We start from the raw sequence: 25,283 nt of genomic DNA, 5'->3' as shown, positions 1-25,283 counted from the left end.
ATATTGACTCACTCTGCACTTTTCCAAATCTGATTATAAATGGTTGTAATTATTGTTAGAAACCTTTCCAATAAATGTCACATTTCAACACTCAGTTTTAACTATATGGCGCCCTGAAGGTTCAGATGAGATTTTTTTTTCTGTACTTTTATTTTAAGGGGGTGTCTTCCAAACAGGAAGTAGTATCTGTCTTTGCAGGAAAATTAATTTTGTTTCCGGCGTGGTCTAATGACGTCACTGAGACAGCTGTTGTTGAGATATTTTGGTTTGAGATTTTTCCTCTGAGGGACTTTTGCATTTGTGGTTTCTGCTTTTTTATTTTTTTTGCGTGTTTTCAGTATAATTTATTGAATTAATGTTTGTGCAAACACAGGCACAGATTTCATTTGAACATGGATGAGCCACATTAAATCTGAGTTAACACTTAATTCCTCCACAAAGTATACTAAAGTCTAAAATTCAAAAGTTAACCCGATATTCGACTGCAAAATACAGCAATCAGTTATACATTCATTAAATTTCGACTGTAACACTGCAAAAATACTGGCAACAACAGCTGCAAATACTACATTTATTACAGTGTTAGACCGTGAGTCTTCACAGTCACATCTCCACACAAACATATTGTAGGAGACCAAAATCAGATTTATTACATTTCTAAACATATGAAGCAAAAACAGTATCTCATCTGAGCTATTCATCTTGCATAGACAGCAGCTTGTCAAACACATTCCTAAATGCACACAAAAGGCTGCTCTGGTGCACTCTGGCATTAAAAAATATATATCTGTACCAAACATGACACATTCAGAGCAATTTCAAGTGAAACTAAAGAAGAAAGAAAAAAAAGCAAAGAAAAAAAGTGATAGTGAAAGTGATTAATCCAGCTGAAACTATGTCTCCAGTCCAGAGCTCCCTCTAAAGTTTTAAAATGTTGTCATTCAAGAAAAACAAATCTATCATTTACTTAAGTTAACCACATTAAAGTCACCAAAACTTCTGCTTCGTCTGTCATACTTCTAATGGTAAATTAATTTTAGACAAAGAAACACATTTGACCAAACTAAGAAATTGTAAGTAATTAAAACCACACACACATTGTTTTTGAAAAGTTACTATTTTTGCCCTAAAACTGACGAAAACGCTGTGACAATTAAGATATAAGCCACACTGTTTATATCTTAGTTTGCAATTATAATTCTTTGAAGAATTATCTGTTATTTTACAATTTAGTTTGTTAAATGACAGATAATAACTAGTAAAATTACAGAAATAAATTCTTAAATTTACAACTAAAAAATAAAACAAAATAAACAAAAAACTTTGCCAAAACGGTCAATAGTATCCACATCAAAAATCTGTATTTTTACAAATGGTAATTCTTTCTTTTACAATGTCTGACCATAAATGTTTTTTTTTTTTACTGTATTTAAATTAGCAACAAATGTCATTATAGTACAAATATTTGCAATTATTTGAAATAATGAATATGTATGTTAAGCTTTTCAAAAATGATCAAAAAATTTACAGATGATTTCCCCATTTGTTAAATTACAGATATCTAGCAAAATCAAAGAAAAAAATATCAATTTACTTTTTTAAAAAACACAAAAACTGTCCAAAACTGTAAATATTGCCCATATAAAAAGTCTGTATGTTACCAAATTTAGCTTGTTGCTTTACAATGTGTGACTGTAAAATCAGATTATTTTACTGAATTGAAATCTGCTAAACATGTATAATCATCGTTTTTTAGAGGACATTTTTTACAGTGTATGGATCGTCTGATGTTTGGCCTTATTGATTATGCGATATATTGCCAATATTCAGCATTTTTCTGATTATGTTTATGATTATTTTTAAGCAATTTCTTTATAGAACAAAAATTCTCTGTTAAAGTCTCAAACATTGTCCCAGCCACAGCACTATCTGATTGGTTACACATCAGCAGTAACAGCCAATCAGCACTGAAGGATTAATGCTGAAAAGTTTTCCTTTAATACAACATAAAAAAACAAATGCACTTCAATTAAGTTTAGTTGTGGACTTTGTATTATTCTATATATTGATACCAAGATTTAGTTATCAGCTATCAGTCTCCTTGCTGACTAATATCGACCCTTCATAAACAAGTGATCAAAACAGCTGAAAATACGTGATGAAATCCACATATTGCTTTGACAAAAATCTGATTTTGCTTTAATAAAATGCTATATCAATAAGGATATAAACTTTGTCCATATCACCCAGCCTTACTTACAGTACCAGGATATCGTAAACATTCCACCATCACATTCAAGACTTATTCTTCTTTTGAAAAACAGATTGTTCCTCTTCTTCTATTGCAACTGATAAAAGTTTTGCATATGTGGTGATTACAACTTTCAGTTCCTCCACTCTTCTTGCCAATAACAGTTACATATTTCAAATTCTATCTTTGTTGCCACACCTGCTATGAAATGCGCCATCATGCTTAAAAAAAAAATCAATATATTCTCAGTGAGTTTCAGCATCTCTCTCATTAAATCATATCCAGAGCAGAAATTTTGTCTCCATCATACAACACTTGATGAAAGCTGTGTTCGTCCATGTTTATTTGTCTGAGGATTTCTGCTGTGTCAATGAAAAAAACACAAGTAAGTTTTGACACACGTTCCAGATCAGTATTGAGCTTAAACTGACTCTGGACTGAATGAAGTGTGCCCTTCTTCATCTCCACAGCAGAACTTTCTCTCCAGATGCCTCCCTCTTCCTTCTACTTCTTCCTGAGGAGGGGGTTGAACCAGGAGAAGCAGAAACTGGGCCGATGAGGAGCCTCGCTGAGGGCGAAGGAGGAGGAGAGGGGAGGACTGAGGTGAGCAGAGCTCCTGGTCTCAGCCTCCATCTGGGGAAGAAACAGACACCAAGAGATTTGTGAAAAATTGAGACCAAACTGAAGTGCACCACCATGTTTCTATTTTAAAACAGTGTTTTAAGATGCAAACACTCTCCATCCATTTCAGCTTTAACTTCATGCATGTTGACACGGCTGAAAATGGATGTCACATGACCTTTCATGCACAACTGGGCATGCAGGTGCAGGTGTTGTACCAAAAAGTGATCACACATTTCTAGTTGAAGCTGTATCACCCGGTTTATTTTCGTCTGCAGCTGTTTCCATCTGGATCAAAGAGGTATATAAATGCACACAACATTATGTGTGTGGGGACGACACAAGTGTGTCTCTGCTCATTGTGTCTAATCATCTGTCTTTTCTGTAGCATCTGCAGTGTGTCTCCAAAGTGACTCAGTGTGTAATAGTTGGGCTTGACCAACAAAGCAACTTTTCACACGGATCAGAAGGAATGAAAAGCATGTTGTGAGGGAACGCAAAACCTACAACCCAACAATCGGGTTCTCTGTTCCGTGTTTAAAGTTCGTAAGATCTTTACCTAACTATAAGAAGTCCTACTGGAAGACATATGTTGTGAGTTGGCGCGATATAGAGTTGAACTGAACTGAATTGAATTATTATGAGGGAACACACAATTTTTTTGCAAGGAAACACAACAGTTATTTCAAAGGAATGAAAAATTTGTTGTGAGTTAATGCAAAAGCATTGTAAGGGAACACAAGAGGAACAAAAAAATCCTACCAGGTAACACCAAAGTATTGCGAGGGAACACGATTGTGTACTTTTGTGATGGACCACAAAATTAATTTTTGAGGAAACACAAAAATATTGCAAGGGAATGAAAGTTATTATGAGGAAACAGAAAGCCGTTTTCAAAAAATTCTTCAGTGATTCTCAAAGGAGGCAGCTCTCTACTTATTAGTGTGCCTTCACAATAAACTTTAAGAATGTAAATCAACATGCAAAAGCTTCCGTTGGTGATGTTGGTGTTGGTTAAAAGAGGTTTGAATAAGAATTTAATACTATATACATTCTCATTTTATAAATTTAAATCCAACAAAAACTACCAATATGTGATCAGGATTTTTAGTTGATTAGGTTAACTTGTCTTTGCTGACTTTGGCCTTTTGTTAAACATGAACTGTAATTAAAAAGTTCTACCACAAGGTGTCAGTAGAGCCAAGAGTAAAACACTTGGGGAGTTGTTTTTATTTTATTTGCATTCAGAATAAAACATTTGCCCTGCTTTTAACTTTACTTACTTATTTACTTTTACCTCCTTGCTTTTTTTTAGAATTTGTTCAGAAAATTGTATATTGCTGCATCTTAATCTGAATATTTGAAATAGTCGGGTAAATTGTAGAAATTTTAATGCTCTATTTCAATGCCTTTCAGGTAAAATATCCGTTGTTTTAAATGTGCTATACAAATAACAGCGATGACAGTGACTTAATTTCAGTCTAAGGATCCCTCTAAATTAGTCATGACAAGTCAGATATCTTCGTATAAATTTATTGATTTCTTTTAATGTACATTCAGAATTGTATTAGCATGTTTCTTCTTTTCAGTGTTTTAGGAAGTAGTAGTTATTACAGCAGTGATTGTGGCAAAGTTAGCTAAAAAGAAACGTTTTATAGGGCTTAATGGCATATATATACTTGCAGACAGTGACATTTCTGGACTACTAAATCCAGAAATCTTTCGTAGAGTCTCCTGTTTTTCAAAATAAAAGCATTCAGCAGCACTGTGAGGTGGAGCCGGCAGATGTGTATACCTGAGCTGTGCAGCAGTGGTGATGTGTGTCTCCTGCTGGTGTTCTCATGTGCAAATGAAGCAGCCGATGTAAGCCCACACCCTCTGCAGGATGACCAGGAAGGCCAGCAGGTAGAAGAGCAGAGTGACAGCCTGCAGAGAGATGGAGGGATGGATGAAGGAGGACGATGGTGAACACAGGAGGGAGATGGGGGAGACGAAATGAGGCAAAATGTGATGAGAAAAGAGGAGATGAAAAGACGTGGGATGATAAAAGGAAGAAACAGTGACATAGGCAGATGGTGCTGCAAGAAAAAAAAAGACTAACATGGAAAACTTTGGGTAATGGAGGAAGGAAAGAGGGAGTCAAACGTGACTTTTTAGATTTTAAAACTGTTTTCATCCCTCCTTCCTCCCTTTCTATTCCCATTTCATTTTCCAACGCAACAAAACACAAAAAAAACAAAATGAAAGCTCTGAAGTAGCTGCAGCCAAGTTGCAAAAGGGACTCTGCAAAAAAAAGAGAGAGAGTAAGACAGTGTGGAGGTGTAGCCACATCAGCAGGTGGGTGAACAGTGTGAGAGTCTGGTCGATGGTAATGACGACGATGATGATGATGGAGGTAAAACCAGATGACACTGACCTGGAGAGAGACACAGGAGGTTATTTTCTCTTCAGTTTCAGCAGCACTTGTTTCCATATTGGGGTTAAAGTTATCAGGCTTCCTGCTGTTCTCTCCATCTGCATTTTTGACCTCTGTAAACCCTAAACCACCAGCTGTAAAATGTATGTTATTTGTCCCTTCCACATCATCATCTCCCACATCCAAACTGTCATTTGTTAAACTATGCTCCCTAATAGCCACAGCGTCCTTCTCTAATTCAGAGAGATGGTTCCCCAACGCCCCGCTTCTTTCATCAGACCCTTCATGTGTCATCTCAGCCTCTCCCAGAGCTCCTTCTTTAAACTCTGAAGCACCTTTAACAGCTAAAATATCTTCACTTCTCTTTTTCTTCTCACTGAGCTTAAAGTTGTCCATTTCTGAAAAACCTCCAGTCTCCTCCAGTGTTATGGACGACGTGCATCCATTACTGTCAGAGGAACCATCATCTCCAAGATCACAACTACCAAATCCCAAGCTAAAACCTTTATCACATGGTAGACACACCCAGCCCTGCATGTCCTCCTCCTCCTCATCTTCCTCCTCAGTTATATCAGCTTCTCCTGCCGTCTGCTGAGTTATTCGCACAACAGGAAGAGAAATGAAAGCAGGGATCTTCTGCGGTTGAGATGGGGATTCATCAAGGGGAGGGTGGAATTGACTCTCTGAGTGCTGTGAGGGTTGAGAATGAACTATGAAAGACTCAGCATGAAGATGAATGGAAACTGGGGCTTGTTGGGGCTGCAGGTTGGGGAAGAGCTCAGATCCTGGGGGAGGTTGTTCATGGTCAAACCTGCTTTGTTGCTGGTTCTGAACCTGACATTCAGACAGAAGCTGTGAATTCTGAATCCATGGAGGTTGAATTTGAGGTTCTGATATAACCTGAGCACCACTTTCAGCCTCGATCTCTGGTTCAGGCCCCATAAAAGAATCTCCAGGTGGTTGTGGTGAGCACATGGTCTGCTCTGTTGGCTGGGATTCTTCAGGCGCATATAGGGCAGGACTAACTCTGTTCCAGCAACCTGCTTTGTGCCAGCCAGGGTAAAACGCTGCATCCATTCCCTCCTTCATCTGCATGTCTTCAACAGCTTGTCTTTCTCCTCCTTCACACTGATATGTGAAGGAAGGAGGACAGTGAAAAGGCCATACAGAACATTTAGAACATTTTAGCCCATTAACAAAAGAGAAAAAAAATGGATTTTTTTAAAAATTAATTTTCATCCTACCAAAAAGCTTTGGTCTTTGGTTCATTCCAGCAATGACTTACAAATGTCCTGAGTTCACATTGTACACGTACAGACACATTTTAACACAACTTTTTTTTTCATGAAATAGTTTTTACCAATGAAGTTTCTTCCTTGTGCCTGATAGCACTGAAAACAAATGTAACCTCTAACTTAAAAGCAAAATAAAAGACCACAAAAGCCACAGAAATAATTGTGATGTTATAACTCAGAAACAGTCATAAACAATGCTCATATGGGCCAGTTTACAGCTGAAAAAACAATGATTGAACGACTTAGTGAATCTTTGATTGGAACTGAATGTAACAGTGTATTAAGCAGTGTCTTCTGTGGAAGAAAATAACTCCCTTCAGCGTGGACTTTGCTGGTCTTTTACAGACACAGCAAGTGGCTTCAACATACTTATGAAAGGGAGTAACCCAAAAACAAAGAGTATGGGCTCTTTATTTTCTCGTGTGCAACGGCTTCTCTAAGCTGTTTTGAGAGGTTTTCCTGCTGCTGCTGTGTTTAAGGCCAGATTTGTTCAGGTGTTTAAATGTAACAGCAGTACCACATTATAATACAATAATGATAACATTTTATTTATCTATTTTATTATTTCCTAAACATACATTTCACAATTTGCTTACTGTGATGGGTTCTTTGCAAATTTATAGTCCTCAGGAGAGGATTTTTAAGGTTCACTGGAATGAACTGAGACCAGTGTGGATGAAAAGCAAAATACTGTGCAAAGATGTAACCGTACAAACATACACAAAATGTAGTTAATGGGCTCCTCGATCCTTTACAGAAAGAGATAAGTGTCAGGTTTGAGGTTGAAGGAGAGATGAGGAGTTTTAGTATCTAAAAATGTGCTGAAAGAAGATCTGTTCATTTTCACATATTTAACTTCATACATTAATTTCCTACCAACATTAGCTAAATTGTTAATCTCAGATTAGCTGCCAAATAATTATCAATTAACAGGAGGAAATGATTTAGATTTTGAACTATTATGTTGGGGCACATGTAAGGTCTTATCTAAAACAACAAATACGAGTAGATTCAGATGATTTTCTTTAAAGTGGGTGTGGTTCAGTACCTGCTGTGTGCTCATTCCCTCCTGGTGTTGGCAGATGTTTCCCTCTTTAACCAGATCAGGAGCTGGACATCTCTCCGCCTCCAATTTCTCCTCCTCCTGCTTCTCCACTTTAATCAGGCCTGATCTTCCATCATTTGGGTCATCAGCCTCCAGCTGTGCAACCTCCCCAGCAGGTTCCACAGAATCCCTCACCAATCCTGGAGCCAGCTCAATCAGGGCCGGTTCCACTGGTGCAGATATCACTGTTGGAATCGACTCTTTAACTGGTTCTACAACAGATTCCAGGTTCTGCACTGAGTTTTCCTGGTATTGTTTTGGCTCTATGTTCTGGATAAAGGGTTCTTTGGGTTCCGCTGGTTCTGGAGCCACCTCTGGTTCTTCAGGAACATCCTCCACATCTGATTAGAGACAAAGAAACAGAAAGATACTGAATGTGTGCTTGCACTGTGCTTTATTTGACATTTAAAAGCTTGAAGTAATCCTCAATCTCTGTATCAGACATCCCTTCAAAAGGTTCTGTTCATGTTGTGTGTGCACATTGAGTGTTACCATCATGTGCATGCAGTATGTGCGAACAGTCATCAGTCTGTCATCAGTTAGGATGATAACAAAAAATCAGCATTAGGACCTGTGGTACAGGTGTTTTTGCACATTTGTTATTTCTACATGGATCACAAACAGCAAACATCACATTCTGTGTCAGTCAGCAGCTGGATGATCCAACCTTCATGGGAAGATCATCAGTGGTGACAAGAGGTAGGTCTGCAGCTACCACAAGAGAAGAAACAGCAGTTTTCACTGTGGAGTTTCCAACACAGTAGAAGGAACATCAGCTTAGGAGCACCAGGACCATGTAAATAGTTGTCTTCAACATTTATATGGTTGTACACCGTGAATTCGTGCCCAGGAATTGGACAGTCACACTGTTCTACTGTAACATTCAAAGATGTGTGAGGAAGAACATTTGGCACAAATGACCTAAACACCGGTTATATGGCATCCACCCTGTCACAGCAACCATCGCTCTCCACCTGTCCTACTTGCTAAATTTGGCTGTTTGCGACTTCATCCTCTTCCCTTAGATAAAATTAAAGCTGTTTAGACACAGTTTAGGATATCAAATGACCATCGTAGATTACCGAGCCATTCAATGAGTGTTATTACAGCACATCATTTCCATATATATGGGCTAATAAGAACCTCCTTCACCTTCTAGGAGGCTCTGTCAACAGCTATCACCCCATTTATTGGTGATGTGTCATCACCTCATTTACAGCGATGATGTTTGCACCTGCAAAGAAGAACAAATGTCCACACTTGGAGGTTGGAGAGGTGGTTGGAGGTGGTGTGAGTTGGAGCATTTTCAGCAAGGAGACTTGAGTTTGAGTCCCCTCTCAGACTATTATTACAGTATTATTTTTCACTAATCTTAACTTTCATTTTCGCTCAACATTTTTCACTTTGTGTTCTCTTGTGTTCTCAGTTGGATTTTGGTTACGCTCGGACATCAAAATACTTGGTTAGGTTTAGAAATGGATCATGGTTTGGGTTAAATAAACTCTGTCAGTACTTTTACATGTTACAAAGCTTTGTTTTGTATATTTCCAGGGTGAAAACTCCTTTATCGATTTTACATTCACTTATTCACACGACTGCAAGACATCGACAACGTTACTGGAATTACTTTCTGTTAATCAATGACAATCAATCAGAATGGACAATAACTTTGCCTTCTGGCCTATAGAACATAGAAGAGGTCCCAACTGGCTCACATGTAGGGGAATAATGTGCAGTGATAATGGCTATGGTTGGTGATGGTTTTCATAGTATTCCAAGTGTGGCAGGAGCTCTGTGAGAGGTGCATAGCTGCACAAGGAAGCTATTCTGATGGCGACTGGATTTAGATCCGTTGCTTTATTTTTATTGGTGCAGTATTGGAACTTCTTGATCACACCTCCTATGATGTGAGCTATAAATGTATATGAATATATGACCTTCCTTTGAGGCTAACTAATGGAAAAGGAGCATGTGGGCAAACTGACCTATTGGGACAGAACAATAAACCTTTCAGTTTATATTCTGCATGTTAGACAGGGAAAGATCTAACTCACTGGTTATTTATCTACTGCAGCCACCAACTATTTTTGGATTGGACTCAGACCTTAAATCCAAAAACACCCTTAACAGATATAGTTACTTAGTTTGTATTACATCCAAACCCTCATTTCTGGCAGACAGCTTTACAGTTCAGACTTTACAAGCACAGCTCGCATTTTCAAAAGTGTATTTTAAAAACTTAACATCCTAAGCATTTTTGGAGGTAAGTATCATTGGAAATGTTGTTGCAGATGGAGGTAGCAACTTTACATTTATATCTTTGTATTTTAAAATGTCAGATTGGGTTTTCCTTGACTGTGATGTCAGTTCAGCCCAGTTCTAAATCAGTAACTTTTAAAAATAAAGCTGTTTCTCCAGCAGTGTTGTCTGATCTCACCTTTGATGAAGTCAATGCTATTCAGAGCTCTTTCCTGTGTGCTGAAGTTAAATCTGTAGGGGCTCAGGTTCTCATAGCCTGACTTCAGCGTCTCAGATGGGCAGGACTTGGTCGCTGTTACCACTCTGACGTCAGAGAAGACGGGTGGAGGGGAAAGAAAGAGCTAAATTAAACAAATAATTAATTTTACAATTAAAGTACACAACTAAAATCAGTAAGATAATGTAAATTTACTTTTCCCAGCACTTACTTTGTGAGTAGTTCTCTTGAACTCTGAAGACAGGATGACAACAAAAGAGAAAAACAGATCATTCAGAATTATAGGACATGAGCTGCATTTTTAAAATAATATACTGCATTTTAAAAAATATTTTCCGTGCTTTGTTAAATTACAGACAATAACTAGTAAAATCGAGGAAATCAAAAATTTGTATTTTTACAAATGGTAATTTGTTCTTCTGCAATGTATCACCATAAAATTATACATTCTATACTTAAATCAACAACATATTTATTTCACAGGTGCTTGCAGGTATTGAAAGAAAAAATATCTCTATAAAGGACTGTAAAATGATGAGTCATTTTTGCAAGTGTCATCTTACAGATATTCCTTGTTTTGTTAAATTACTGATAATAACTTGCAAAATCACAGAAAAGTTAAAAAAAAAAAAAGTTTCCTTGTTGACTATGAAAAAAAAGAACAGGCTCAAACTGCACTTAATGTCCACATCAAAAATCTACATTTTTACAAATAATAATTTGTTCTTTTACAAAGTGTGGCCATAAAATTATACAGTTGAAAACATTATTTCAGACATTTGTTGTTACTTTCATGAGTTTTTCATTTTTTGAATGTTATGGGATTCCTGTTTCTTAACATGTTTTTCTTTGACATTTCTTGGCAGATCTTCACTGTTATTCTGGATGATGTATACAGAACCATCAACCATACAGTAAAGAAAAGATGGACTAAAAGAAAACTCTTTTTTAAAAATTGGATATTTTCTTTAAAACCCTTTGTCCACTGCAGCTACACTTATAAGAAAGAGGTGCTGCCCACCTGAACAAAAGCCGCCATGTCCGGCTCCTCCATGCTGCTGGTGGCGTTCTCTACCAACTTGCTATTGGCGTCCACACTGTCTCCATAGCAACGCACCAGCGCCTGGATGTGGCTTCTTTTTTCATCCTCCTCAGAGCTGATTCGCTGTGTCATCACCTTCAGAGTGACAATACCAATAATTAACAACGATGATAATATTTTGCAGTAACTTGTACATAAAATATTTGCATATTTTATGTAAAAATTATTGTCCAGTAGTCAAAGAACCGGGGTTGTCTAGTGAAACAGATGTATAAAGTGATGTACAGTGATCACGTAGCAGTGATATCTGACATTATGATGGCTGCTAATGTTGCTCATAGGAAGAACATGTAAAGAAAAGAGAACAGGACCTAGAATACTTCATTGAGGAACACCATGTTCAATATGAAATGTACAAAAACCAACCAAGCACCACAGCAGAGAGGATGATAAAATAGTGATGATGATGGTAAGAACATTTTAGCTCCAAAAGCACACAAAAACCGTCGTCCTACTACATTTTGTAATATGATTTTTAAAATAAACAATAGTGTTGTTGCAAAATAATAAAGTCCATGCACACATGAATGCTTTATTTATACACTCTTGTCTGCTGTTTCTACTGCAAATATTGCCAATAGTTTATAGTATTACTGCTGTTATTGCTACAACTAGTAAAGCAGTCAGTGTGTCTGCTTAACTTGCACTGTGCTCATCAAAGATACAAAACAGTAAATGAGAGGATCAATGTCTGACCTTACGTCTCTCCTCCAGGATGGAAAACATGCGGTCAAACTTGTCACAGACACTCAGTTTCTGAGTCTTGCAATTCTCCTGTGGAGGCGAGAGAGAAGATTAGTGCACAAAACCAAAGGCATGTTGAGTGTTTTCACACAATACATGGACTAAATACAGTATCTATAACACTTTACTTTGGAGATCTACGAGAGAAATGGAGAAAGGTCTTCAAAAACAGTTTTTACTCTGGAAAGTTGGAGTAATTCTTTCATGTCATCTAGCTTCAGCAATGTTTATTGCTGTCCAGAGGCGAACACAACGAAAGAAACAGCTGATCAGTCAGGTCAGGTAAATATTCACTATATCCATGCTGGTGAAATCACACTTTTCTTATCATCACTTACTCGAAAAATACATTTATTTTAATTTCATCTAAGGGGGATAAATCGAAAAAATGTTAACAGAAGAATTTTTTTAAAGCATATCAAGAAAAAATGCTATTGGAGATGGAGTAAAGGAATAACATGATTTTAGGCTTTTTTTGAAAAGCAAAGTTTGCCAGATATTTTCACCATTTGTTACCATTATCAAACACACACACACACACACACACCTCTACAGTTCTGCAGGTCTCCTCCACCTCGTTGATCAGAGCCTGGATTTTGTCGTTGAATGCCACCAGAGAGCTGATTCCTTCACTCAGCTTATCCTGGAAAACAAAATGATGATCAGTTATTTAAAAATTGTATTTCATTAAACCATTAATATTCACTCGTTCACCATTGTAAATACTTGCGTGACGTTACTACTGTTAATCGTTTGTAGTGTGGCTTCAGTGTTTTAAAGGTAAAATATACTGTACTTAAGTGGAAGCAGTTTTGCACACAAGCTGTGACTTGAGGACAGACTGATTTAAAAAGCTTTTAGAGCATATCGATATATCCCTTTACCATTTGAATTCCAAAACCTGCCAGTACGTTTTAAAAGATCCACCTTTAAAAAAATGCCAATTACACCATTTATCAGCATGAAGCTATATAAACAGAGAAAATCATGGGATTTTCATCTGTCTGATGGTTCAGAAACTAATCATGTGAAATCTAATCTCTACTTAAAGTCGCAATATGTCATTAAAATCCCATTATTGTAACAATCATATGACAAAAAGTTATGTATAGTAACCATGTACCAGTGATATTTGACATCATAGTGATTAATAATGTTGCTTGGAGGAAGCATGTGTAGAAAATAAAAGAGGACCTAGAACGCATCCTTGAGGAACACCATGCTGTCTACAAAAAACACCTAGAAACTGTCTGTAATTCAGAGGGTAAAATTACTTAATAATAACAACATGATTATTGGGAATCCCATGTTGAATTAGACTTATCTCCTCAAGTTAATTCACATGTTGTAGCAGGAACATAGCTTGTATAAGGTACTGAAACATCACAAACTGTTTTAATCCTTTTACCATATTATTCCTCACACATGGAGCTTTAGAGTGGATAAAATACCTTCTGCTGCTGGTAGACGTCTGTCAGAGGTGCCACCTGACAGGTCTGGTGAGCCCCAAACACTTTGCAGAGAGAACATGTGGGCACCTGACAGGTGAGGCAGTAGATGTTCACCTTTTCACCCTCATGGTCTGAGCATGTCACCTGAGTTGGAGGTGGAGGAGGAAGAGGGATGGGGCTGGAGAGAAGCAAATAAGAAATCGTTAAATACCTGTGAAAGTGTATTTAATATCACAGTCATAATTGCCCTTGTTGTCTCTCCTCACCTCGTGGCGATGGCTTTGCTGACTTCCTGTTTGTAGACGTCGATGATGTTCTCCACCAGCAGGTTTCTCTGAAGGCCGTAGACTCCGTGACGATCCAGCACCACTTCATGTCTGCAGGACGGACAGCGGAAACGACCGCTGTTCACCAGCATGGTGGTCCGAGCCTGGAACAGGGATGGCTGGACACAAAAAAACAAGAAAGAAAATAATGTAAATAACATCAATCTTCACAACTGCCTGATCTCAACAGGCCTACTGGGACTCAGGGATTAAGAGCATCAGGGGGTTCCTTACCTAGAACCTATGAATGAAGTGACTTCATATTTGTTTTTGGAAACTCAATGAAGTGGGTTAAAAGACAGTAAACAACTACAAACAGATGTACAACAATAATTAAGATATGCAAAATCATCTGAAGGATACAGAAGTTTCCAAAAACAAGGAAAACAATCACAAACTGATTTAAAATTAGCCTACAGAGACACAAAATCACCTCATAGACACAAAATGTCCCCAAAGACATGACAAGCAATTTCATAGAAATGTAAAACAAGACAATGAAGAAAAAAAAACACACAAAATAACTACACGACACAAAATGTCAACAAAGACATGCAAAATCACCTCAAATAAATACAAAATGACAGTAAAGAGATAATGTGTCCTAAATGGCATGAAAAAACAATGACCATCAATATAAAATGACACCATAAAGATAGAAAGCAGAGACAAAGACACACAAAACAACAACAAAGAGATGCAAAACATCCTCAAAGACATGCAGAATAAGTAATGCAAAAATGACTACACATAGACACAAAATCAACAGAGACAAGAAATTAATGCAAGTAGATGCAAAAATGACATGTTTATAGTTATTTCTGTTGAGTTTATGGGTTTTCCTCTCAGAATGAATGGGTTTCGAGATCTTTTACTTGTTTATTCTCACAATCCATCTATGGCTGCTAACACCTAACACTTCCTGTTTGCTATCATACAGCACAGCTGCATGCTGGGAATTCATTAGCAGCAGGATTGTTCATCTGCCTCTGAGAATCAGAGAAATCTTCCAAACTTGTGAAGTCAGACCTGCTTCAGGATGAGTTACTAGGCAAGAATGAGACAGGAAACCCCCCCCCCTGCTCACTGTCCAACAAAAACACACACACACACACACACACACACACACACACACACACACACACACACACACACACACACACACACACACACACACACACACACACACACACACACACACACACACACACACACACACACACACACACACACACACACACACACACACACACACACACACTGAATGACCTCTGTTTACCCTCCTAGTCTGTAAATAAAGACTAAATAACACAGAAACCTCTGCTGACCTTATTAATGTGGCAGCTGGCTGGAGCCTCTAAAGATCTCATTAAACTTAATTAATAATGAAAAGTAAATTACTGTGAATGATTGGAGATTTAGTCATACTTTTAAAAACTCATAGGGAGACACTGTAGGTGAAGAGAGCAACATTTAAAACTTATAGTTAGTTGTAATGGGTAACTTAGTTGAATGTGATTTCTCAGACACAGACACAATTTAATTTCCATGTAAAATTTGATATATTGCCAAGAAAGAACTATCCGTCATGATTATCTCAACTTAAAAAAAGAACACAATCAAAATATTTTTTGAATAGGCTCATTTTATTATTGTTAAGCTAATTAGAAGGTGGTTGTTATTAAATTCAGATGGTTATTTAGTTGACATTTTAGTGATATCCAGGCATTTTTAATTAATAAGTGATTGTTTCCATAATAAATAATTATGGAATTTGTAAAGTCCAGATCATAATGAAAATCTGGAATAAAAGACAAGAGTTATTTTACTTGCAAGATATATCTCATGGACTTCAAAAGTTCCTCAGTTATATATTGGCCTATTATTTATGTCATTTATATGTTAATCAAAAGTGTAATGTTGTTTTAGATGCTAGATTCTATTATTATCACATTAAAGTGATGTTATTAATAATAACTTTACAATGTTGCGCGACATAAAGCCTTGAAGCGCTCAGAGATACTTAGCCAAAAGAAAAATTCACCTACCACCACTTTCAAAGTCCACTGACAAGCACGTAAGAATTTTTTATTTTGTTTCACACACCACCAATAATGCCAAAATGACAATTACTGGTTTCAGAGTAAGATGGGTGCTGTATCTATCTGACTGCTCCTGGTCTTCATACTGAGTTAATCTGTTACTAAGGATTGCTGCTCACAGACCAGTACAGCAAATCTGAAACAGTTCAGTTCATTCTTACCAGGTAGACAGTGTTGCATGAACAAACAAACAACTGGGACATAGCACTTTGTCATAATATCACAATTTGAAACTTGTTTATGTTAGCACAGACACACTGACATGTGATGCATTTTCCACTGCGCAGAGGACTGTGGGTCACGATAGCTAGAAAAACATGCAGACCACAGAATGTGACTCTCATCAAACTCATGGGTTTAAATTCTCACTAAATAACTGAGACCTGCAGCAGGACGGTGGTGCTTCAACAAGACAACAAGACAGAAACATGAATGGTTAGACAGACAAAGGGGGAACAGAGACAGAGAGACAGACGGACGAGTGAAGAAAAGGACAGATGAGCAGAGAGACTGTTGGGAGGTTAGAGGGGCGAAGCTTCCTGAAATAGTGGCCTTTAATAATCCTCAGCTGCTGCTGGGCCTGACTGGGATCAGAGCGGCTTCGACTGGAACTGATGGAAACACGAGTCAAAGAGAGAGACATGGGTTAAATTTGAGGTTGTTTGTCAGTGGAGGATCAATACCTTTAGCTCAACCTGGCCATTATTCAGGTCATTGAACAAAAGATATCAAAGAGTTTACCTCCAGCATAATACGGTTATTATTAATTTTTTAAAAATAGCAACAGGTAAATCACATTTGTTCATATACCCACAAGTGTTACCAATACTAAAAAACAGTTATTCCACATCATACAGATGGCTCATTCCACAATTGGAGGACATTTTACATCCCACCCTTCAAATTTCAAATAATCCATGTAGAAAATACTAAAACATGCAGTTGTTGGGTAAATTTATCTGTCCAACAAATTAAAAAAAATAAAAAACTAGGAGAAAAGAATGTTTGAAAATATTTTTAAAATATCAAATAAGTCTGGAGTTCCCCCTAAAATGCCATTTTTTCCCTGTCCCACCCCTCTGATGACCAAATTGAATCTCAAATAAAGCAGTTAAAATGAAAGTTAAATCTCTTTTTGATTTTGTTATTTTCATTAATGTCCTTTCATTCGTTTGTTTCGTTTCATTAATGACTTTTTTAAATCAACATAATATTTTAAATAATAACTATTGTGCATGGAACTTGTGTCCCACAACCCTGTTAGCATAACATTTTTAGCTGGTAGAAGAAGAAAAGAGTGAATCACATGATACACTGGAATTAACATAATTAAACAGTTTTCCAAAAAGAATGGGTAGAACAAAGCTATGTCCTCTCTTCTATTTTTCATATTTTCATAACATTGTCAGCCTTGATTGAACGTCTCACTCCAGCTCATGCAACCTGTAATGCATATTATCAGGGAAAAATAAATTCTTTTGACTGTTTTCCATCAGTCAGTTTGTCCTCTTGGTCAGCAGTAACAGCTAGCTAAATATCCAACTTCTACTCCTGAGAAAAAGCTAACATTAGCATGGATTAGCAACCCTGTTACTGTGATTAGAGTAGGGCTAGCAAACAACAAATAAAACATGGAATAAAAATGGTGCCATTGATGTGTAAGCCGAGTTAATCAAGCCTTTGATAGTTTATTACCTATTATTGATGAGTATGTAGCAGAAAATTGTAAAAGGTTTATTTTTCAAAAATTTTGAAGCCCAAATGTCCTCCAATTCTGAAATGATCCAGATACTTCACTACATGCATTGTTAACCTGTTTCCATACTTGTTACCTATCTGCTCTGTGGAAACACTGCCTGCAGTTCAGCTGAAAGGATCCAGAATTTTTGTCACAGCTGAATCAGTTAAGTGGCTTGTTGGTTGTGCCAAAGAGTACAGAATATTTTTGGTTTTCTACATTTTTTCTTTAAAGAGACATGTAAAAAAAAGTGACTGTGGTGAGTTATCATCACAGGTTCAAGTAGTTCAAGCTTCGTTGGAAAGTTGAAAATGTAATAAATCTTTCTGTTTTTACAGTTTCTTGCTCCTATAAATGGTGTCATTTTGACAACTTTTTGAAAAATAACATGCCTTTCAAACCCACTGGAGGCCTTTGGGGTTAAGACATTTTGAAACAAATGAATCAACTGAAACAAAAGCAGCTGTAAGTAAAATAAGATGAAATTAAAAACCTGAATCACTCTTAAGGCTAAAAAAGAATCCAGCTTTAGTTTCTACTGCAGGTTACTTCAGGCTGCAGCTGAACAATCAGTAAAACTGAATTTTCCAAGCTCAGGAAAAGCAGCCATAGTAAGAGCCCACATTAAAAGACAGTGAAAAGCTAATGTAAGGGTGTAAAAACCAGTAAGGGGCTTTAAAATTACTGAAACCCAGCGTCTGTCGTGCCTATCAGAGAGTGAGGGTTGTCCAGCCTTGGCATCCAGCTCAGTGAGAACTCTAATTATCACCTTAAATCACCATAAATCTTAATGCAGAGTGATAACAGTGTCTAAGGGCATACGAGTCTGCACTCATGCAGGCATGAATAAAACTAAACTGTAACCCCGTCTTTTACAGCGTAGTGGAAAATGAGGCTTATTAATGTACAAGAAACCACTTTAAATTGAAATTCAGTCAGTAATTTTGACAAATAAGTAAATATCAGCTTCTCACTGCTTAAATTCCCAGATATTTGTTTTCAGTTACAAAAATTCTAATGTGCTAAGAATAGAAGAAGCCATAAACGAAACCAGTTGTTTGCCATTGGAGAACAACTGAAGAGCAAGAAGAAACAGGCAAAACATAAGGCATCTACAGGAGAAAAAAAAGGAGTTGAGTCTTCAGGAATTACCTCCAACATGAATTATTTGTAGAATAAGTCAAAAACCACCACAAGCAAATGTAAAAACAGTTTTTTGTTGTTTCAATTTACATTGACTTTTTCTGATGCAATACTTAAAGATGTGCATAAAAATACGTCATATCTTAAATCTGTGTCCCCAAAATTGTAAAACCCCAAAACTGATAATTGATAGAAGGAGGAACTTTCTAAAGCATCAGTTACCTCATGAACACAGACTTTAACCAACAGTTCAAAATGCACTTTGAAAGACATGTATTTACCAGAGGTCACTGAAAGACAAGAATAAGTTGTTATGAAAAATGTTTTCTGAAATTTTACCAACACAATAAAAATCTGGATATATCAGGTTTCAGTCTTACAAGTTACAGTTGTGTCCATGTGCAGTTCACTGGAGTACATATTTAACCCTCCCAACCCCAAAACAACTCTTAAATGCATGCTTTCTTTTAAAAAAAAAATAAAAAATTCACCAAATTTCCACTATTTATCAGAGCCAGAAACAATAAAAACAGAAAGAATTGGTGACAAAAAAAAACTCAACAAAAAATAAATAAATCTAAGACTAAAGTCATAACATTTTGTCAAAATCATTTCACTGTACATGTCTCATTAAAAAAAAATCTCATATCTGGGCCTTTTATTTTTTTAGCATCTCCAAATACATGCACAGTAACTTCTGAATGTAAGCGTTGGTTACACTTGTGGGAATGTAGAAAAATATTGCACATGTTGACGACAGGTTTTACCATTTTTTTGTAAAATAAATCACAAAAAAAATCCTATTAAATTTTTTCTTTCTTATAATTTATGCTATTATAGACATTTGTAAGTTCTCTCTACTTCTAGCCATAGTGGTTCTGTTTCCAAAGAGGTGCAGGTCTTTTTTTGCAGCCAGCAGTGAATTTGTGTTAATATTAAACCACACATATTGATTTGAATCTGTGTTTTACTGATCTTGAGTTGACTGAAGGAGGCGTTTATGGTTGTAGCTCCGCCTGAAACCAAACTGCTTGTTATTTGTTAAGAGTTGAGCAAGAGTGAAGACGACGGCAGGCTGAGATGTGCTGCAGTTGTGTTTTACTATAAGGTGGAAAACAGCAGGCGGTCAGGTGAGGACTGCAGAGTTTTCGTGGGGATCAGCAAGTCTTTTATTTCATGTCTGAGTGTGTTCTGACCTGTCGGTGTCAGAGGTTGAGAACATGATCAGGACAATGAGGGTGGAGTCGATTAGGTTTCCATCTCACATAGCACACACTGACACATACACATATCACACGTGTACATGCAACACTGCATACACACTATGCATGAAATGGGTTCAGTGGTGTGTGAACGGGTTCATATTTGTTTGCCGTTAAATTCCGCATGTGAGCCCTGAGTGGATACCAAGGAACCCAGATTTGGAAATAGCAGAAGAGTATGTAGTGGCCCCTTGGATTCATTCAGCAAGACGCAGAGTTTCAAACGGGTGTTGATTTATTCTCACTCTCGACAAGCACCGTGTACCCTAAACACCGTGAAAACTACAGAATTAAACAGAATACAAAATGCCTCACTGTAGTATCACAAACAATTCACATATAAATCATATTCACATCCAACACAAATAAACGCAACTCATCTGATAATAATGCATATTTAACATTTTCATACCTCATTCCGCCGTTCCAAGGGCGCTAATTTAAGTGTTAGCCATCAGCTAGCATGCGTTCCAGCTCGATATACACACACGTCGCTGTTCAGAGCTACGAATGCAGGATAATGAGGTAAATCACAATGTAAACCTTTCCTTAATACAATTCAAACAAATAAATGTGATGTATAACTACTGTTTTTAGACAGTTTCTACCTTTTCTCCGACGATGCGTGAGCCCAACGTTGTTTAGACAAAGAAACAGGAAGTTCGGCGTCACAAAAACCGCAGAAGAAGAAGAAACGCGCGCTTAACAAAATAAAAGCGGAACAGACCACAAGGTGGCACTGCAGGACTACAATGTCTTCTTAATACATAAACAATACTGTGCAGAAGAATAATAATACAATTTATCAGACATTTACAGAGAACAGATGTCAGGGATGCTGAGTTCTGCTTTAACTGTGGTCATAAAAACTGTGTTCTCACTGAAATAGCATGTTGTGGCGTTAAAACATTATTGGCATTTTCTTTACCTGTTCACTTGGTTACACCTGCTGGTTCACTGTTAACCACTTTGTCCGCGTACATCCGTAAGTTAATGGCACATATCCACAGGATCCATTTTTCTCGCATGTAAATGTGTCACATCTGAAAATCACCCGCTTGGTGGGCGGGTCACTTGTGGTCGCTACGTGGTCACTGACAGCGCTTGAGCTTCAGTCTGGTAGATGCGTTGGACCAGCTTTCTCTATTATTACAATAACAGTTCAGCAGAAAGTATATCTAAAAGCACTTGAGGCAAGAAATAAGCTGTGCAGTTGCAGAGTTTGTCCTCGTTTTAGTTCAGCGACGGCTAGTTTAGACATTTGAACCAAATCTGCATAAAGTACACATCATGTCTACTTTATGCAAATGAGCTGCGGGCAGCTCCAGGGAGACGCACCGGATCGCAGCTCGAAACACGCGACAACGCAATAAGCGTGCAACGTGGTGCGTTTCACATAGAAAATGACTTAGCTGTGACCGACAGTCACGTGACAAAATTAATTGTCTCTTCGGTTGAACTGCAGGCTGTGTATAAACTGTTCAAATAGGAGACATGTATAGAGATATACTGTGGACTCTGCTCACCTGTAGAGGTTTGTAGGATGGGGACTGCCATTGCTGTTGCTTAGTTTTTTTCTATTAGGAAGGTGAAATATTGATTTTTCAGTTTGTTGCTTCTGGTTTCGCTCATATCACTGCTAAAAAAATTGTGAAAATCTGTCAGCGAGGCTGCCAAAAAATAGACTAAAAATCGGCGGATTACTGTAATGTTCAAAAATGATAAATTTAATAAATAATGCTATTTTTAGTTGATTTAAATATAGCTACAACAAACAACGGAGTACCATTAGTAAAAATACATCTTTTTGATGTGGAAATTTTTTTATTATTATTTTATTTTATGAATTGATGCTTTTTTCCTGTGATTTTGTGAGAACCAAGGAAAATCTTTAAAATAACAGAAAATCGTTTTTTAAAAAATCAGTTAAAAGCCATAACATTCATTTTTTACAGTGCTGTTTATTAGATGAATCTGCTTGATTATTATTTTGGCCTTTGTGCCTGTTTTATTGTCCCCACAGTAAGAACAATACAAGTACACACACATACACACACGCACGCACGCACGCACACACACACACACACACAACAATAGCAGTAATTATGGGACAGGTGATTTTCCTGGAGCCAGCATGACCAAACCGGTGAAACATCCACACGTCCAAGTTTAGACGCTGATAATCCACCACACACACTCACATCTGTGTGGGCTTTGTATTATGCATGTGTGTGTTGTGAACAACGCGCTGCTGTCCTTTGCTATTAACTGCACACGGTGACAGATGAGTGTGTTGGTGCACATGCAGCAGACATACGCAGAGCTGTGTGCACATAAACACACAGTGCATGCACATCCACAGCATGTGTCAGACCTGGTAGAGCTCGTTGGCACACTTCCTGCAGAGGTTGTGCTGGCAGGGCAGGATCACCACCGGCTTGTTGAAGATCTCCAGGCAGATGGGGCAGATGAGCTGCTTCTCCAGCGAGGCCAGCGCCTCCTCACGCTCCTCTCCTCTGCCGCCCTGCAGGCAGCTCAGGTCGGCCGACAGAGACATAGCAGCTCCGCCAAGCTTCACCTCCTCCTGCTGAAACTAGAAAACACACACACACAACAGTCATGTCAGGACTCAAAATAAAGCTTCGTATTAGTAGTAGTATTACTTTAGGGAGTTATCTGACCAAATACAGGGAATAATTTGACATTTTCGAGGAAAGGAGGAATCATTTTTGAGTGTTTTTGTAAACAGTGGCGACCAATACAGTAATGTGCTGAGTAACCCTAACCTTTAACCCCAACATGTGGAAGATCCTGTTGCCAAATTTGCTTTATTATGCAATGAATTCTCTGATCTCTGACCAGTTTCAGGGTGCTTCTTGCTCACTGTGTGCTCAGTTTTCACATCAACAAATTACAATGTCTTAAATCATGAAAAAAGCTGAATTTCTTTCATTATTTGTTTAACACAAATTGACAAAACTGAAATCAACATGTACAACATTTGTCCAAGTGCCTAAAGCTGTTAACGATACTAGAAAAAATGATGGCCCTGCATGCTATAGATACTTAGCAAATTACATTTTTGCAGCCTGTACACACATTTTTCACACTGCTCTGAAAATCTGTTTGAGAAAGATATTTCACCATGCTGAATGTATCTTCCAACAGCTTGCTAACAACCATATTGCCATATATGGTTCATTTTTGAACCGTATTTTATTGCTTTTGTGTTGTATTTTTCTCTCAAAATGTTTCCAGACTTGTCTCCTTTCATCTCTGTGTAAATAAAGTAAGTGTTGGTCACACACGAGCTACTCTAGGCTTCTCAGTTGCACAGAAGATATCAGATTTGTATTGTTTTTCGACTTAGTTGGTTTGTTTTAACATCTAGTGCAAACTTTGCATTTTTTTTCAATTTTTGAGAAATGAAATGAAATGAGAAACATAATTTAAGTTTAGATTTGGTTAATTTCCCCATCAGAATCACATATCACATATAATTATTTCAATGTCCATCAGAAAGTGGGAGATCCAACCATTCTTTCTCTTTTACATTTTCTTGCTTGTAATAAATAATGCAATTTTGGCATTTGAAGAATAATAACATGCCTTTCAAGCATGCTGGCAGATTTTGGGTGTACAAAGGGCTAAAATAAGCAATGAAATAAACTTTTAATCAAAGAATAAAGAAAACTAAAGCTTGAGACGACATTTGAGAGATTAGTAACACAAACAGATGTAAATAAGAGATGAGGACAACTTGTTTACTTACCTTCCTCTGCATCTGCTGATGGTGATGGGTGGGAGTTTGGTGTCAGCAGTGATTCTCTGACACATGCAGCAAATCCACACAGATCTCTGTCGCAGTTTTATAAAAATCAGAGCACAGCAGAGATTCTGCAGAAAACAGGCAGAGCTTTATCTCTTGCAGGTCCTCAGCTTGTCCAGGTTGAACTCCTGCTAATTTTAGGTGCACATTTTCTCAAAGACATAATGAGCTTCAGTTTAATTTTTATATTTGCATGACATTGCTGATACTAACGTTGAAGTGCTGAGTAAGTTTTTGCATAAGCTGCTAACTTGTATGGAGCACAGCGGGTGCCAATGTCTGTGTCAGCGCTGGAAATACCCAACTCACTCCACTGTCAGACCTCAAGACAGGGGGTGGCTCTCTTTCAGTCGTGCAAAATCCCAAACGTCCCCACCGTTCCAGCAGTTCAAGAAGTCACATCGAGGTCAATCAGTTAATGAAGTGAAGTTTCATGTCCAGCAGGAGCCTGTATGTGAGCTCTCCTCTTCAGCTCCTGTGACACCGACACTGAATCAATCTCAGACGGGACACAAAGGCCGAATCTCTCTCCTGAACTCTCCCTCACAGTTAGGGCCGTCCAACTCACTCCATTGCTCATTTTTTCACTCAAGTAGCTGTTTGTTCACAAGCCATCTACAGAAATGTGTGTGAGAAAGGATGCATGGTGGGGCTGAATGTGGGGGGTGGGGGGGCTTCAGGTTTCATCCTCTGAAAGGAACACACACACACACACACACACACACACACACACACACGCATACACACACACACACACACACACACACACGCATACACACACCATATGAGGAGGTGGCTGGTATGTGGACAGATTAAGACCATGCCAGGCCGTGCTCTTTCTACTGTTACACCCACTCAGGCCTCTTAAAGGTGTTAACTGCAATATTTTCATATCTTCTAATTAATGTCACAAATTTTCAGACAATTTTATAAACTCAGCCTGATTATTTAAGTAAAGTCCACCAGCGCTTTACAAATGGCTTGCAGATGTTACAAAATAACAATAAATAGCAGGTGTAGGTGTTCTAATTTTTGTTTGCTAAATGACCAAATGGTTGCTTTTTCTTTAAATTAAGAATCGATTTTCACATAACCCCATGTTAAGTTCATGTTCATTATTAAATTTATTACGGACTGTTCTAAGGAAGAGTGACAAACATGCAAAAATTTCAATTGTGCTGTTCCACAGTGCACTTGTCTCGGGCCACTGTGTTTGTTTCATACCTCCTTTGAGGGACATCTATAGACATTAATAATCAACCATTTAAACACCTGAACTCACAAACGCGTTTGAAATACTTTATCTATTAATAAACAATCACCAAATTACAACATTTATCAAAGCCAGAAACAGTAAAAACAAAGAGAATCATCAGATTCAACTTAGCTGCAACCAGCTGTGTTTCCAAAGGGCAGATAGGA

General features: G+C 37.6%; 1 protein-coding gene across 1 annotated transcript; it reads right to left on the bottom strand.

Moving 5' to 3' along the window:
* Positions 1-557: 557 nt before the first annotated feature.
* trim101 (tripartite motif containing 101) lies at positions 558-24,504 on the bottom strand. The gene is made up of 12 exons (XM_023272903.3): positions 23,805-24,504; positions 22,407-22,625; positions 13,728-13,906; positions 13,462-13,639; positions 12,558-12,653; positions 11,963-12,040; positions 11,186-11,341; positions 10,376-10,398; positions 10,126-10,250; positions 7,632-8,029; positions 4,668-4,798; positions 558-2,884 (listed from the first exon to the last, which is right to left on the bottom strand). The coding sequence occupies exons 1-11, from the start codon at positions 23,814-23,816 to the stop codon at positions 4,712-4,714; spliced, it is 1,551 nt and encodes a 516-aa protein (XP_023128671.2). The 5' UTR covers positions 23,817-24,504; the 3' UTR covers positions 558-2,884; positions 4,668-4,711.
* Positions 24,505-25,283: the final 779 nt, after the last annotated feature.

This window comes from Amphiprion ocellaris, chromosome 8 (genome assembly GCF_022539595.1).
Source record: "Amphiprion ocellaris isolate individual 3 ecotype Okinawa chromosome 8, ASM2253959v1, whole genome shotgun sequence".
Classification (NCBI taxonomy): Eukaryota; Metazoa; Chordata; class Actinopteri; family Pomacentridae; genus Amphiprion; species Amphiprion ocellaris.
Note: the sequence above shows the minus strand (reverse complement) of the source record. Positions and strands in the feature narration are given on the sequence as shown.